Source organism: Pangasianodon hypophthalmus, chromosome 18 (genome assembly GCF_027358585.1).
Source record: "Pangasianodon hypophthalmus isolate fPanHyp1 chromosome 18, fPanHyp1.pri, whole genome shotgun sequence".
In the NCBI taxonomy this organism is placed as follows: domain Eukaryota; kingdom Metazoa; phylum Chordata; class Actinopteri; order Siluriformes; family Pangasiidae; genus Pangasianodon; species Pangasianodon hypophthalmus.
Window position 1 is genome coordinate 4,131,857 of NC_069727.1, and position 18,263 is coordinate 4,150,119.

At 41.1% G+C, this 18,263-nt stretch overlaps 1 protein-coding gene across 1 annotated transcript in view; it reads right to left on the reverse strand.

The window, feature by feature from the left end:
* exoc4 (exocyst complex component 4) overlaps positions 1–18,263 on the reverse strand; it is a 154,380-nt gene continuing 136,117 nt past the window's right edge. Inside the window, exons 15-18 of the mRNA XM_034313148.2 lie at positions 15,338–15,479; positions 13,293–13,471; positions 11,412–11,571; positions 1–1,734 (exon numbers count right to left, since the gene is read on the reverse strand). Of these exons, the coding sequence (XP_034169039.2) occupies positions 1,497–1,734; positions 11,412–11,571; positions 13,293–13,471; positions 15,338–15,479 (719 nt within the window). The 3' untranslated portion in view covers positions 1–1,496. The remainder of the gene's footprint in view (positions 1,735–11,411; positions 11,572–13,292; positions 13,472–15,337; positions 15,480–18,263) is intronic.

Below are 18,263 nucleotides of genomic sequence, written 5' to 3' on the forward strand. Positions count from 1 at the left end.
GGAGTTCATTTTATTTATTTCCATTTTGATGTTATTGTACAGAATTGCAATGAAAATGAGGGAGATTTCATTCAATTTTCAGTATGTTGAAATATGAATATAGTGGACGCAAAATACATTCAAAGCAAGAGAAATCAGTAACTAATTATCTTACACAGCTGTGTGCAAAACATCAACCCATAGAACAGTGAAAACCCACAGAACAAATAAAACATGATTTCTAAAAAAACATAAAATTGTTTGGAGTTTCTGGGCATTCTGCTGAGGACTGGTGATTAACTTTATAAAAAAAAAAAAAAAAAAAAAAAAACAGCCTGAAACTGCGAGGTTAAGGTCAAACGCTTCAGGTTTAACTAGCTCTCAGAAAAACAGCTTCACTCCATAGAGCTTCACTCTTGTGATATTTCTGCAACCTCCCCGTCGCTTCCTCTCCATATGCACGTGATCATTCAAATGAAGCCGGAATATTAAGGATGTTTTCTCCACGTTAATACGTTCAGCAGCCCCCGTAGGCCGTTATTGATTCCTGACACCGAGTCATAATGATGTATCGCTGCGCTGGCTTCAGGGAGCGCCGTTGCCTGGTGCCCGTGTTTCTGTATCGACAGGGCTTTCTTTCTCCCTCTCTTGTTAAGCACTTTTCTTCCGAGTTAATGAACTAAAAACACCATGGGGCAGAAAGAATGAATGATTTGTGGCTCTCCGTGTGCGTGTGTGTGTGAACGGGAGAGTGAGCGTGTGAGTGAGTGAGCGAGAGACAGACTAAGTGAGTAAGACTTAAGTGAAAAAAAAGAAGCGAATTAAAGGTTTAATAGCTGCAGTTGGAGGCTGGAGATCTATCTATCTATCTCTCTCTCTCACTCTCTCTCTCTCTCTCTCTCTCTCTCACACACACACACACACACACACCTCACTGAGCCTGAGCTCTAAAGACACGATATACAATCAATCATCCTTCTTTTGAAATAAACGGCAGGGTTTTGAAGAAACGCAAAGAAATGCAGAATAAAAGAATGCCTTTCTCCTCCTAAGAGAACAAAACACATCGCATGAAGCCTCAGATAATAATTCCAGTGCTCTAATCTGCTGTGTGTGATTGTGGACACAACCTGGAATGTGTGTGTGTGTGTGTGTGTCTGTGTGTGTCTGTGTGTGTGTGTGTGTGTGTGTGTGTGTGTGTGTGTGTGTGTGTGTGTGTGTGAGGCGCCATATAACCGAGAGCAGTGATTTTATATTACAGGAAAATGAGATGACAGTGTCCTCGAGTCACGCGTCCAGATTCCATCTGCTTATTCCACGAGGTGAAGCCGCGGTTGGTGAGACATGCTCCGAGGGATTATTTCATTAAAAACTAATTGTGTGTGTGTGTGTGTGTGTGTGTGTGTGTGAACAGTATGTGTGCAATGCTTTCTTTCATCTTCTAGTGTTGGCCATTAAGTGAAAAAGCGAACTGACATATACAGGTTTTTACAGGTATGTGTTTTGTGTGCGCGTGCTCAGACGGTGGTGATCTTCTTATCCTTGGTGGCCTGTTTGATGGCGGCCTGCTCGCAGATGATCTCTTTGAGGCGCTGCAGGCGTGTGTTCTGGACGCTCAGGTCTCCCACGCCCGTCTGGCTGCGGTGCAGGAGGCTCAGTGCGTTGATGTACTCCAGCTCGCTGTAACGCACGCCCTGATCCACCACCAGGTTCAACAACTCATCTGCTGTGTTGTACAGCATCTCATAGTACTGCCTGTAAAGAGAGAGAGAGAGAGAGAGAGAGAGAGAGAGAGAGAGAGAGAGAGAGAGAGAGAGCGAGAGAGGGAGAGAGCGAGGGAGAGAGAGAGGGAGAGAGAAGAAGAAAACAGAGAGACAGACACGGAGAGAGACAGAGGGAGTCAGACAGAGAGAGAGTGGAGACAGAGAAACATATATAGAGAGACAGACACAAACAGAGAGAGAGAGAGAGAGAGAGAGAGAGAGAGAGAGACAGAAAAACAGAGAAACACTCACTTTCAGTTCACCTGCATGTTGATATTAATTTTTTTTTTTACCTCACATGCATTATCAGTTTATATTTATTACTTTGTATGGGCTTTAATTTTAGCTTTAATGTTTAACAAATAATGTTTATTAAGTTAGCTGTTTTCTGAGAGGTGTAGTAGCACTGTTCTGCAGTTAGGGGGCAGAAGTGCTGCAGAACATCTCTACTGACGGATGAAAACACATTTTACTTCCCTCCTTGCATCAGTTGCTAGGTAGACGACACACACACACACACACACACACACATTTGAATTATATTAATCTTCCTTGGACTTTTTGGGGACAAAACAGCATAATCTATTGCAGATAATGATGCAACATGTGACTTCAGCCAGCAGGGGAAAAGCAAATACATTCATAACCTCGTAAAGTCAAGGTAAGCACTCACCATACACACACACTTTACTTGTATTTCTGCAGTGGTAGCACAATCACAACTAGTGCGATAAGAGCTCAAACACCGAGTACGTCCCTGAGCTCATCAGAGCACCGAGTGTCGGCTCTCTCCTTCATCTCTCTTTTTCCTCCGTAGCACAGAATGCTGCTGCTCACCAAGGACCAGCAAAGCCCAGAGAAAAAACACTGAGCCAGCAGGAATCTCTGCCTCTCTAACCTCTATCTTACACACACACACACACACACACACACACACACACACACACACACACACACACACACACGCTCTCTCTCAGGTATTCAGCGTTGTGACTGCACTCTCAATGAGCTGCCAACTAGGTTTTAACACCACCTCTCTCCTCAGCTTCCTTAATCCAGACTTTCTTCCCCATGTAGCCAAGTTGACCTTCAAAGTCCAGGCAGGAGGCCGACGCTGGACCTGCGAGTTAGCCAAAAATGGCATGTTGGGCACTTCGCACACCAAATTGGACATTTTAAAATTGCAATAACGCTGCGAGAGGGTAAGATACTTCTAATAAAGTAAAACAAGGCTTGACAGGAGACATGATATTACGCTGCCACGATATCCACTGATGTTTGCCCCAAATTAGACCTGCTGCCCTTTACGCATTATGTGTAGAAGCGCTGCAATTTAACATCATAGTACGCTTGTATCACTCTGACTCATCACAAAAAAAAAATGAGTTTCTCGTCTCGATTTTCATGCTTTAAAAACAACAGTCGAGGTAAAAGGAGAATGTTTTGAGTTCATTAAGGTGAAATAAAATCTAACAGCGTATGTTTGACCTAGCAAACGTTAGACGTGTGTATTTAACGTCAGTTTTCAATATTTATTAGGGATGCTACAGAAAAAAGGAAGAAAGCCTGCAGTAAATCAGACGTGTGTTATTGTGGATTTTCACACACAGATCCATGACGCCTGTCTGTTGTCTCTCCCCACAAAAAAATGTCCTTGGGTATAAAGAATTAGCATAGCGCAAATTCCCCCCTTTATCAGAGCACACTTCCTTTCATAATAATAAATGCCTCTTTTGTTCACGCTGAACACGGATCTCACAGCGAGGAGCGAGAAAGACAATTACGCTTCACTGGAGTTTATTCTCAGGGCTGTGATGCTGAATCCTCAACTAGCGAGGTTATGTTCTACAGAAATTAGAAGAGCACCATGACTAAAGCACAGTGCTTAAAGAACACACACCGTCACCTGCATTTCACACCCACGCCCACAAACACACTCTCTCTCTCTCTCTCTCTCACACACGCACACACACAAACACACTCTCTCTCTCTCTCACACACGCACACACAAACACACTCTCTCTCTCTCTCTCTCTCTCTCTCTCACACGCACACACACAAACACACTCTCTCTCTCTCTCACACACGCACACACACAAACACACTCTCTCTCTCTCACACACGCACACACACAAACACACACACTCTCTCTCTCTCTCTCTCTCTCTCTCTCTCTCTCTCTCTCTCTCTCTCTCACGCACACACACACTCAAATACGTCTAAAAAATCTATTCACTAAAGTTGTTCTGAGTGGACATACCAGTAATTCTGTAACCCCCACCCACCCACACACATTCATTCACACTCACACACGTACATACTCACACACTCACTCACACACACACACACAGTCTCTCTCACACTCACTAGTGGTATAATTGTATAATAACTGTAGAAGGCAGAATACACCAGATGCAATATTCATATTTAGAAGGTTAAAACTTAGGTTAAGTGTGTGTGTGTGTGTGTGTGTGTGTGATAGTGTTGTTACATGTGCACCGCGGTGTTGGTGGGGTTCTCCGCCAGCGCTAATGCACTTCATTTACCAACTACTTTAAAATCATTTACCAGAGCAGCAGTGAGTTGTTAAGCAGATTCGATCTCCGTGGCTTTTTAACCCCCTGCACTTTCCCATCCACCCCGCTTCCCATTAGGAGCAGATAATAATGATAATGAACAACCAGCACTACACACACACACACACACACACACACACACACACACACACACTCACTCTCAAACACACACAATCTCTCACAAGCGAACACACTTTGTCCTCCACCGGGCTGACACCTGCGCGCGTGCTCTCTGTGTACCATTAAGTTTTAATTAGCCCGTGTTTCTGTGTCCTGTATACAGGAGAGGAGTGTTAGGCAAATTTATGATGCAGGACGTGCGGAGATGGGAAGAACGGAAAGGACCGGAATCAGCACAATTCATTTCCTCTAATTCCCAGCATGCACTATATTAAACCCATTAAGGGGTTCGTGGCTCCGTCAGCGCATTCTCAACAACACATTAGTTAACCGTACAGGAGGAGGGATGACAGGGGAAAAAAAGCGAGGCAGAGATAGAGGATCTGAGTGATCATCTCCATCAAGCACAACGCACACGACTGTCACCGCGGTAACAAATGCGAATGCGTGTTTCCCTTCATGCTGCCTCCCTCGGCTTGGGGTCTGCCTTCCTGTTAATGGGAAAACATTTGGAAGGAGAGCTTTGCTTTTATCAGAGTGACACTTTTTCACTCGGGGATCTGGGTTTTAAGATTTAAATGAATCCGTCCGGACGGCTCGTTTATTTTTAAAGATGGAGGACGGATGAACATGAACATGAACATGCTGGTGTGTCCTGAGGAAAAGACAAAAGAAATGAGAGCAAGTGAGTGTGTGTGAGAGAGAGAGAGAGAGAGAGAGTCAGTTTCACTGCAGTGAAGAAGACAAGGAGAAAATACACAGGCATAAGGACCTTGCCCGAAACACACACACACACACACACACACACACACACCACAGTGCTGTCAGGCACAGCTGCTGTTTCGTTCTTGTGGTTATCAGGACGTGCTGAGGAGCGGTGGTGTGTAAACACACTGGGCCATCATCCTGACAAGGCAAATAAATACAGTTTTGTTTTATTTTTTTTTGCCTGCCAGTCCCAAAAAAATGATGTCATAGCAGGGATAAACATAACTCCTGCCGAAAACTGAAACATACTTACAGGCAGAGACATGCAACACACAACCGGTGTTTTCATATACCTCATCATATGTGTGATTACTACAGAAAAAAAAAAACCTCATGACATTTCTGTGCTTAAAGAAAACAACAGCAAATCACCAAACTGTTTACACCAAACTGACTTATAACAGAAGTTTAAAATCAGCCATTAAACTTCACTAATAAATATCTAAACTACGCAACTACACAAGGTGAACTAGTGCCATTACACGAACAATAAATCTCCGAGGACGAGAAAGTTTTCTTAACTTCTTACAAAGCTTCTTGTAAATCTAATTTTCCAACAATGGAGAAGAACATCATAAAACAGTTTCTAAAGTGAGTGCAAAAGTTTCAGAAGTTCAGTCTCCAGACCTGATCTGAAACAGGCAGTGTATGAAATCCGAGAGCGTTTTAAATCATATGTCAAGAAGATTGGACTAAAACTGTCCAAGCAGAAACGTCAGGAAGCATGAAGGTGAGAAAGTTGGGAGAAAAAAAAAAAAACGTTGTTCAGTGGCTAAGAAGGACATTGATTTTAGGTATAAAGCCAAAAACCAGGCAAATTTTATTTGATTTTATTTAATTTATAGCAATATTTCTTCAGAAAGAAAGATGCAAATGTTTAAAACTGTTAATGTCTTAACACAGTAAATCGGTGGTTCTCAAAAGCGGGGTCTGTAAAGCATAGCAGCAGGTGTGTGATTATCTATTTTGTTAAAGCTGTATACATCACAACTCAAAGATTTCACATTTATTATTGGATTCTTGTAGTTGGTAGCCTGCTGATTGATTACATGAATTGAACAGGTTTAACCCAAACCTCAGTAACTCAAACTGAGGTTTATACACAACTAGGTGTATAAATAAGGTCAGCTATGACCTAAAGTGTAGGTGGAAAGTTCAGGAATAAAAAGCTCCATGGCTCTATTAAAAAGCCAAAGTTGTTTATTTTCCTATAACAGCATGTCCTTAAGTGTTTTATTCCTCTCTATGCCACAGCTGTTTGCCTACGCTAACAATGTTTTGTTTGTAAAGAATGACATGTTGTATGTTTTATCCCTTTATAGTTACATTTCATGTCCGCAAAACAAGTTAGATTCTGTTCCTACTTACATCATAGCGGCTACACTCGTTTCCGCACCAGCCTCTCTTTTTTTCCTCTCTTGAATTTAATAAGCTAAAAAAAGGTAGGTTGTTACTGAGAAACTAGTCTCGAAGTCTTTCCTTAGATGAATATCTTTACCTTATTTACAGGACTGAATCCATGAGTGAATTTGTAGAAGAATTTATTTTACAGTTAAAGGAGCCCGTGGCTGCAAAAATTCTGAGAAACTGAACTGAATAAAATTACTTTATTTTCTTTATTTTGTCCTGAGGGTGCACTAACTTTTACACCCAACTGTATTGGATAATGCATTTCGAATAGAAATGTATTTATTGCTCTAACAACTACCATGAGAGGTTAATTTTTAGAACTAAGTTTGTGTAAACAGGTTTTCTGTTATTTACATGGAATTAATATGACACGGCTAATATTCATGTTGAAAAACTCTTCCTTTAAGTAGCCTTTCATTTGTTTAAATGTGTCTTATACTACAGTGCTGTTAAATTCTCAAATCTTATTGGTCATTGTAATCGTTTCTATAGTAACAGCTCGTTCGGGATTTGTTAGCAGACGTTCCATAATCTAAGCCTAATAATAAACTGATTAAAAAACATGCTGTTATTTAACAAAGCACAAAATGAAATGTAACTATAAATGATCAAAAAAAAGTATGACGTGTCGTTCATTAATAAATTGAAAACTGTAATCACTGGCACATCCGTGTGGTATAAGAGGAATAAAACGCATACTGTTATAGGAAACGGATCAGCTTTGGGTCGAGCCGTATCGCACCAGCACCCTGGTCCTTGATTATTTTCCTATAACAGCACATTCCCAAGTGTTTTATTCCTGACACAGTGCAGTCTGGTAGTTTTTCTGCTTTCTATAGTTGCCAATCTGAGCTCATCACATGTATCCTCAGTTAGCCCAGTGCTGTGATCGCATTTTCTCACACTCCTCAGATCCCCAGAGAGCCACATGTGCAGCCTCACGCTGGAGCTGCGCATCCTCCGGAAAGAAGCCCACAAAGCAACCCGATAAAGCCTGCATCCCCCAGGCAGCAAGCACAGCGCAACTCTCTCTCTCTCTCTCTCTCTCTCTCTCTCTCTCTCTCGCCTCACACTGCAGGGGCAAGTCTGCAGGGGAATTAAGAAAAGGGGAGAGAAAAAAAAAAAAAAAAAAAGGAAAGTGCTGCTACCAACAGAATGGTAATGTAGTGTGGCGAGAGTGAAGAGCTGATAATGCGGCATGGAGGCTTCAGACAGAGCGCCTCGCCTGAGGAAGGACTCTCCTCTTCCTCATCGATCCACACGTGAGGAGAGCTGAGGAGAGACGCTGCTTTCTTCCCCCCATATCATGCTACTCTGGCCTTCCAGTCGCCTTCAGTCAGGAGTCAAGAGTGAGCTACAATGCTGTGAGGTGTGTGTGTGTGTGTGTGTGTGTGTGTGTGTGTGAGTGTGTGTGTGTGTGAGGTTATAAATGCACCACAGAGCTTCTGAGAGCTGGACAAAATGAGGTGACACAGTTCATTCCATCGATTCTCCCTCTCTCTTTATCTTTGATCTAGCCATCCTAGCTCTCGTCCACCTGCAGTTTTGGAAATTAGACGCAGCAGAGCGGAGAAAAAAAACAGGAAGCACACACACGTGTATACACACACACACACACACACACACACACACACACACACACACACACACACACACAAATGTCCCCAAATGTCCCCACAAGGTCAAAACTGTCGGATATTCCTATCCTTGTGGGGACCCTGTGCCCACCAAGACCAAAAAATGCACACTAATACATGTGTGCACACACAGACACACACACACACACACACACATGTGCGGCCTCTCATCTGATCCAGGTGATGGTGAATTGACATTACAGAAACACCAATAGGACTCTATTAGGCTCAGAGCAGATGGTGTGTGTGTGTGTGTGTGTGTGTGTGTGTGTGTGTATACACAAATGTACACATGTTTTTATATCTTGATGGGGACCAAATGCCCCCACATTAATATGAATATCTGACAGTTTTTACCTTGTGGGGACATTTGGCTGCTTTTATTTAAAATAGTAATAATAATAATAATAATAATAATAATAATAATAATAGTAATAAATAAAAATCTTAAAAAAAAAAAAAATCAAAATAGTTCCTTTTGGTTACTCAGGTTAAGGTTAGCATTAGGTTTAGGTGTAGCATAGCAATTATATCAATGCATGGTCCTCAAAAGTATAGTAATACAAGTGTGTGTGTGTGTGTGTGTGTGTGTGTGTGTGTGTGTGTGTGTAATAGTTTCCACTTTGCCTCTTGTTCTCTCCGCACCCTCTCCAAGGTCATTTCAAGATTTTAAGACACATCAGATCCTTACCACCAGATTAACAACATGAATCCCTCGCCACACAATCAGAGTCGTACACACTCGACTGTCTGCGCACAATTACACACTCACATCTCACACCGACACTCTGAATGAATCATCTGCAGTCTCTCATACACACAGCGCTGTTTTTTTTTATTTTTTTTTTCACACCGATAGATGTCACTGTTTCCAAAGCGTTCACGTCGTGTCAGAGCTGCTGGGCGTCACTGTTCTACTGCTACACACTCCTCTTTCTGGGTGCGAGCTCCAATCGATGGTTATTACTGTGTCCTTGGCCCAGTTGCCCAAAGCAGGAGTTCAGATGGGAGCCAGGCCAACAATTCCCTTCTTCCTGAGGGGTGTCTCTGTTTCTCTCTGCCTCCCGCCATCCACAGATCTGCTATTTACAACCGTCTTACTGCACAAACTCTCACATTCACACATTATGAGTGAAAAATGACTAGCAAACGAGAGAAAAAAAAATGCCTGATGCGACGCTGAGTCTTGAGAACAAACTGTGAAAACATGTTATTGGAGAGAACGCGTACAGACCCTCTTTCAGTCATGTCCTTATTCCTGTTGGTGTCTAATGATTTATTAAATCCTAGTTTACTCATAAAAATGCTCTAATACCAATATCTGATACCAGGTGACATTATGTGACGTAAGCCTAGTGCACAATGTTGCTCTAATGAACAAATCACAGAGATCTGGACGTATCTCACGATTAACGATGACGAGCAGAGCAAAGCAGACTGCACACCGTGAAAATATCAAGAGGAACTACAACATCCTCCTACCACACAATTCACCTGATTAAACATCTTAAACATAAAGCTGAGCACGAGGAGAATAACGGTCTACAGACAGCGCTAGGAGAGTGAACATAACAGCTCTGACCCAGTATGTTGTTCTTGACGATCAGCTTCTATCGGTTATTCACAACAAGGGATTTAGACGTGAACGGAATTAAAACAAAAGTGTACTTTATATACAGCTATACATGACTGAAACAAAACCTGCTCTTCACTCGATGCAAAGTAACTAGCTAGCTAATGCACTTCATTTAAAATCAGCTTGCTAACGGTATAAAGAACGACACACCATGAGCGCTTTTCATGGCTGCTATTTAAACATAAACAGTGAGAAATAAAACATTCAGCGATCGATTAATACCAAATACGTCACTCATTTCAGTATCATTATCAACAAATATCATAAAACATCTACTCATATTCAGTCTGGAGAAAAAAAAAAAGCTATCTGTGCATCCCTTACAATAATAAAGTATAAAAGATGAAAACGGATTAATAAAGGCACATAACGTGTACAGGCATTGTGTAGCATTTAAATATTTAAATTAAGTACCAGAACAACAGCTGTACATCTGCAAATATTATGGTGGTAATAGCTGCAAAGTAATGACCAATTTACTCATGCTTTTTCGTGTGTGTGTGTGTGTGTGTGTGTGTGTGTGTGTGTGTGTGCCACTAAATGATGTGAGCCCGAGGCACAAACACCAAACAAAAGTGCTTATAAATGAATACGTATATATATATATATATATATATAAATACATAGATTAAGGTAGTGAACTAAAATGTGATGTGTCTGGTGAAACAACAGATGCCAGCTGTGTGTAAACACTGTAGCATATAATTTAGATCAACATCTGCACCTCCCACATGCAAGCCCCTAGAGACACACACAAACACACACACACACACACACACACACAAAGAGAGAGAGAGAGAGAGAGAGAGAGAGAGAGACAACATCGCAACACTACACTCTTCTGACGCTGTACTAGGAAAATAATCAGCAACAAGCAGGCGTAATGAGTAACAGTTACCTTCTCAAAGTTGATTACTTTCCAACAAGAGCACATCCTGTAAGTGTTTTATTCCTCTCATATCACAGCAACACATTTTTTTTTTTATTTATAAAACAAATGCTAGTCATACTTTTGATCCATTTATCATTACATGTAAAGTGATGGAAGTTAGTTCCTGTTATCTCTTAGGTTATAGCAGCTATAAAAGGTCGTTCACTCACCAGCCTCTCTCTTTTTTAATCTGTTTTGAGGTTAATAAGGCGTCACGTTACCAGGAAATTGCAAAGCGTTAAACTGTTCTGTTACGGCTGTACCTCTGACTGTTACAAAGCGCCGAAACTGGAGACTCCTTCCATAAAAGTTAAATAAACGTCTCCTTATAGAAAACACCAACGCTGTATACACTATGTACGCTGTATAAGTCCCCGTGTAAGTTGTTACTATAGAAACAATACCATAATAGAATGAGCACATTAATATAAACCTGTGACTTTCAGCTGCTGTAATAGAAAATTAATCAACACCTTTTGACAAATCAGAATCGAGTATTTAACAGTGCTATGGTATAATGAGTGATGATGTTGCATACGTCTTGCTCACAGGGCAAATGAACTGAATGATCAGATGTAAAGTGTGTGTTACCTAGCAAAGTCCAGATCGGCCTCGCGTGACATGGTGATGTTGGTGAGGTTCTGCTGGAGCACAAATATGTTCCTGCACATCTTCTTAATTCCAGACTCGCTGATGCGCTTGAAGTACTGAGCTCCGTTGATCAGAATGCAGGAGATCAGATGGCCCAGACCTGTACAGCACACCGAGAGAGGGAACATCATGACTCACTAGCTTTCTCTCACTCCTGGTTACAATTCTGATGTTTGGTTGATCTTCTGTTATTAAGCTGGATTTTCTTGGGATTTGGGCTAAAAGCACAGGAGCCATCAGTTACACAAAGTTATTTGTAACAAGCTGTGGCTTAAAATGAAAATTTAAAAGGAGTATAATGCAGGGGAAAATATTTTAATTATAACCTTTCCATGTTTTGTAGTGTTTTGTAGTACAGCCTGGAACACAGTATATTTCTATATAGTCTCTTTTAAAAAAAAAAAAAAAGTCACAAAATACTAGAAAAGTTTACATGCAGGAAAGCAGAAATGTTTACTTTCTTTTCTTGAAATTGTAGGAAAACAGATGTTATGTACAGTAATTAATAAGGTGTGTGCGTGAATCTTAACTAAAACAGACCTCCTGGAGCTCCTCTTCAAGCGCATGGTGTTTACCATAAAACCACACCCAGACAGACACACACACACAGACACACACACACAGACACGCACAGACACACGCACAGACACACGCACAGACACACGCACAGACACACGCACAGACACAGACACACAGATAGACACACAGATAGACACACACAGATAGACACACACACACACAGACGGACACAGACACACACACAGACACACACACAGACACACACACAGACACACACACAGACACACAGACACACACACATAGACATAGACACACACATAGACACAGACACACACATAGACACAGACACAGACAGACATTTTTAATCACTATTTATTCATAAACTGTTAAATTTAACACCTCGTTGTAAGACTATTTTAGCAAAATGTCTTCGAAACTTTTTCATAATTCGTGTATATTATATGTTTTTTCAGATGACCTTTAAGAATTCCTTTGATAAAAGAAGAACATATTGAAATCAGTCTCATGCCTGGATCAGGAAGCTGTTGCAAGGTAGCGATGGACATGCAATTATACGCATAAAAGCAGATGTGTTAAGACAAGTTCATCATGAGTGCGAGAGACAACTCTGTGTGTGTTTACAAAGAGATGACAATCATGCAGAGGTTTTGTAAATAAAGGGGCGGGGCTTCTAGAGAGCGCCAGATAATATCAGAGAGCTCAAAACACATTTATACGCAACTGTCAGTCATTCCAGATTCATGTGTCGATTGGCTTATATGGCATATATGGCATGGCAAGAAGACTTCTCTTTCTGCCTATTTTTGAGTCAGCTACTGTACTCAAATGCATAAAAGCTGAGTGCCTACAAAAAAATAAACTAATTAAGAGGATTCGCAGCAGCGTGGGTGAACACTTGTGCAATCACAACAATATATTATGGGCTCTTTTGTGTACATTCACGATAAATAATCCCAATTAAGTCCATTTTAGTTCCAGGTTGTAACACTACAAAATGCGGAAAAGGCACTGTATGAGCCCGAAAACATTCGCTATAAAACCCATCACGTCTAAAAATCAATCCTTAAGTGCCAGCTATCATTTTGTTTTTACAGCACACTCTTTATAGACACTCTTCAACCTGTCATATACAATCTGCCCATAATAACCTGCAATTTATTCCCTACATTATGAGCTTATTAGTCCATGGATGATTACTATCACAGCTTCAGTCAAAGAGACATAAAACGCACACATGCACAACGAAAAAAAAAAAAAAAAAAAAAAAGCTCACACACTCACCCTCGAAGATGTACTGGAACTTGTGCTGCTGCAGCGCGGCTCCCATTACCTCCTCAATGGCGCTGATGTCTTTATTCAGCTTGACCACCAGGGGGTCGTAGTCCATGCTGGCGGCGTTGGCCACGATGGCGTAGTTGCCCTGCTTGGCCAGGGGGATGAGATAGTGGAAGCAGTGCACCCTACAGACAGAGACGCAGAATCATCATGTTTATAAATATATTCTGTACTGCACGTAATACAACAAGTCCTGTCCGAGTAGATAAAGTGGAACATCTACACGCTGATATCGTTACATATTCTCAAACTGTTTCTCTTACACGAACCTCGATAGCTCTCGAAGAGTTGCGTTTTAAAAAACAGACCAATAAGACATCACAGCAAGATATCAAGGTAATGGCCAATCTGATTAACAAATATTTCATTTGTACACAATCTGCTCCCAGTTTTCCACCATGCTGCTGATGCACAGGATTATGGGATACGTAGAACAGAGAAGGATGGCCGCATTTAGATTCATTTGCTGCAGACTTTTTTTACAACTATTTTACAACTATAATTACAATTACTACAACTATACAGCATCTGCTTAATCTCTAGCAAAACAACCTATAAGATGAGAACGTGAGAGTGTGTGCTTTTCCCGCTCAACTGGTGTTGTCCAGATCGAGATGAAGATATGTCTGTAATGACTGCCCCTGGCTACACCTTCGAAAGCCTCACACAAAACACCCCGAGTCTTCTCCACCATTAAAAAGCTATGAGTGCCGCCACCCTGCCACCAAACCGTGAAGCCTCCATCTTCTCCTCCCCTGGCTTAATTTACTCCTGAGCACTGTCAAGGGAAATTTGCTTGATAGGAAAAGTCAATAACGTGTGACACGAGAGTTATTGTTTCCGAACCATCAAATAGAAGTGCATAAGCTAATCATTATCAGGACTTGGGGGAGTGCAGCAGAGTTGGGTGTTAATGTGCATCAAAACGTTTCGTTTTTTTAAAAAATGCAGAAGCTAGCTAGCAGTGGTTGGTTAGCATGATTCAATTCAATTTTATGTGTAAAGTGATTTTAACAATACAATACTTTGTCACAAAACAGTATGTTTATAGAAATCCGCTTATACAGTGGGGTGTGAAATTTAATAGCTATTTTTTTGCTTTGGTTAAACGGTTTCCTCCATCGCACACGATGCCGTGCTGATAGTGGAGCCTGTGCTTCATCTACCTAAAGAGAGCGATGCAGCGGTGCTTTAGTCTTTTAGTCTGTCCAGCTGTCTCACCTCCTCATCTGTACACTGTGCGCAAACAGATCAGCTTCTAAAGTGTCAACTTTCATGCTATTACTGCCGCTCGTCAACTTGAAGATCGATAACTAGCCGAGCCGCATGAAAGTCTGCCGTAACGCCGTATGGCTGCAATGCCTTCTAAAACTTTGAGTTCAACGTTTGCACCAATGTCTCCTCTACTTCTACACTGGATTCCTCATTAACCTGATGATAAACATTGCTGGAAAATGGAGAGTAACAAGGGAGCTCACTGTGAAACTCGAGCTTTATCACTAATGTTTGAGATCTTGGAAGTTATTTTCCCTTTTTAAATGCCACTGTAACTGTGCTAGCATCAGTGCAACACACAACCACTAGTTTCTCACAGAAATTAGGAAAATATCCTTTTAAAAAACAAATTAATACCAGAATAGCTAAACACGTCACAAATATTTCAGTATAAACACATTTGATGTGTTTCAGGGTGGAGTCTTCCTTTAAGCAATGTAAATGGACATGAGACAACCTTTAAGAGAAAAATACTAGCAGCGTCTCAGATGTTCTTTCACCTGTGAAATATATTCTTTAATTGTTTTGGGCGAGTCTTATGTCTCAATGCGGCACACTTGTGGATTTTTAGGAGAGAATCCTTCATTAACAACCTACATTCAATTCAATTCAAGTCAACCTGAAACCTGGCTCCAAGATGGTGGTGCTGTTGACGTGATGTGATGTGACGTGATGTGACGTGACGTGACTGGCTGATCCCTGTCGGTTTAACCTACCTGACCTCCAGGTGCAGCACAAGCAGGCAGCGGTCAGCGATGTCCTGGAAAGATCTGGCAAGGTCTGAAAGAGTCTGCATGATGTGCTCCCTATTGCGTGCGCTCTCACTGCTCGTCTGTGTGTCCGAGCCTGGTGATGCACCTACACACACGGACACATGGACGCACACGCGCACACAGACACACACACACAGACACACACACACACACACACACACACACACACAAACATTATGAGTTAACCAGAAACTCAAAACAGACTAAATAGAAATGTGCAGAGTTTATATCATGTGACAACACACACACACACACACACACACACACACACACTCAGACACACACACACACTCAGACTCATTCTAGGCTTCACATACTGCATACATTTCAGAAATTGATTCCTTTTCTTTAAAAAAAAAAAAATTCCAGACAGCCTTGGCGTGACAGGGATGGATAATGGGGCATTCTGCACCACAATGTGTGTGTATATGTGTGTGTGTGTGTTTGTGTAAATCAATGGCCATAAATTACACTACAGCAGATCAGAAGTAGAGCGATTTTGGCACCACGGCTCACCTAAGAACCATTTTAGTCAATGAGTCACAGGGATGCAGAGTGACTACTAATACACAGACTAACAGACGTGTGTGTGTGTGTGTGTGTGTGTGTGTGTGTGTGTGTGTGTGTGTGTGTGTGTGTAATAGATCAATGAGACAGAAGGCACGGTGATGGGCTAGCTGAAACTATTGACTAGCTGAAACTTTTCGCAGTGTCTCTCTCCGGCCTTTTGAAGGTCTCTCTCTCTCTCACAAACACACACACACACACACACACACACACACACACACAAGCCACAGCACATTTAGCAGATACACATTTATTTGCATGAATGAAGCAGTTGATGCACTGAGCAAGAAGACTGCTGCAACACAAACTAGGACCAGGACGTCTACATCAGGGTTTTAAAATCAGTGGTTGTACCCATAGCTCACTGATGTGAGGTGGAAATAATGTAAGTTTTGGGGGTGGAGCTTTGTGTACATGGGTGACAAGCTGAAAACAAAGTGTCCACCCACCAACAAGTGGCACAGGCTTTAAAAACAACAGACTGTTTTACAAATGCACATTGCCATTACAGTCTTACCAAATCTTTTCTTCTTCTCTGATGTGTGTTTGTTAAATGAACGTTTTGCAGCTCTTTAAGTTACTTGATGGAATTTTGGAGCATGCTCGTTTTAGCTAGCTAGGCACAAGCTACTAAAAATGTATTTTTTTTCCTCTTTAATTAACACAATAAAAACATTGCTGCAGTCATGAGTTGCTCTGTTTCTGACGTTTATTAAACTCAGGATAAAATACTTAACAGTGTATAAATGCCTCAATATAAATATAACAAACAAACAGAGTTTGTTAGAAGATATTGTGGGTGGGTCTGAATGGCAATAGCTGCAGGAGTGTGAGGGGCTTCCCCAGCATTACTGATACTGATAGATATTATTAGAACTTATTTTTTGTTTAAATTCATTTTCCATAAGAAATGTCTTCACTACAACAGTTTTCTCATCACTATGGGCATGCACAGAAGTTCGACTTTGTGTGTTTGCTCCTTCGCTAAGTTAATTAAGGAGCTCCCCTTTAAGCAAACTGAAGACAGATAAGGCTGTATTTGACATGTGGGATTAAAAACACGAGTGATGAAAAGCAAATATCATATGGGTGACTGTGATTAAATATATCGCTCATCCTCGCTCATAGGAGAGCACCCTCTGAGTCCTGAACAGACAGCAGGCTTTATCAGAGTCTGTTAATAACCCCGCTGTAGCAGCCTTTTGTTTTCAGGGACGTAAAACCTTTTACTATAAATCAACTTGCTGTCAAGGTTTTCATTAACGAACAGTTTTCCTTAACTGTATTATGTTTACATAGTAGACATACCCATTCCTGTGAGCATTAATGCTGAATACTTATCATATATAATATGCAATAAAGAAATATTGTAAAAAAAAATAAATAAATTGAGTTGTGAAATCTCTGGCTTCATCTACATCACATAAAAGATTCAATTTAAAAAAAGGAAAAAAAATAGCAGCTAAAACCGCTAAAATGAACGCACAGCACAAGCGGTACACACACTACGTCCTGAGTTACATACTACTGGTGCACTTCTTTCTTTCTTTTTCTTTCTTTCTTTCTTTTACATACTATTTAGTGCACTAGTATGCAGTTTGGAAGGATACACACACTTCTCTAATTAGAGGAAGGGATTAATTAAATAAATTCATAATGACAAGTGCGGGGAAAAGCGCCGTAATCTGTGTAAAGTTTGTTTCCCATGATCCCCCACCTGCTCTCCTAGCTCACACACACATACACACACATGTGACTTCAGGCAAATGATTGAACTTCCTTTTTAGTTTGAAACAACAACATTACAAATGACTAAATAAGGAATAATTCACTATGCGGTGTGCTGTAATAGGTAAATAATCCACAACAGTGGTGTGATGAAGGAGACTTGCTGCTGCCACCCCGAAGTTGACTATTTTCCTATAACAGCATATCCTGTAGTGTTTTATTTTTGAAGTTAAAAAGATAAAAATTGCAGTTTGCCATGTTGCTGAAACCACAAAGAGTAAACCCTGTCCTGAAAACATGTTGGAAAACTTTGAATTACTTAATGTTACAGCTTTACCTGACTGTTACAAAGCACTGACACTGGAGACTCCTTCCATAAACCTTAAACCAAAGTTGTTACTAGAGAAACAATAACGTATTAGTACAAGAGCATTGACATAACCCTGAGATTTGTAGTTGCATTACTGTCAGAGCTGCTGTTATAGAAAATCAGTATTGGAGGTCTGCTTATGAACATTAGTGACTAGTGGGTGGTCACAGTGAGAACAGAATGTGAGTTGGAGAGACAGAGAAA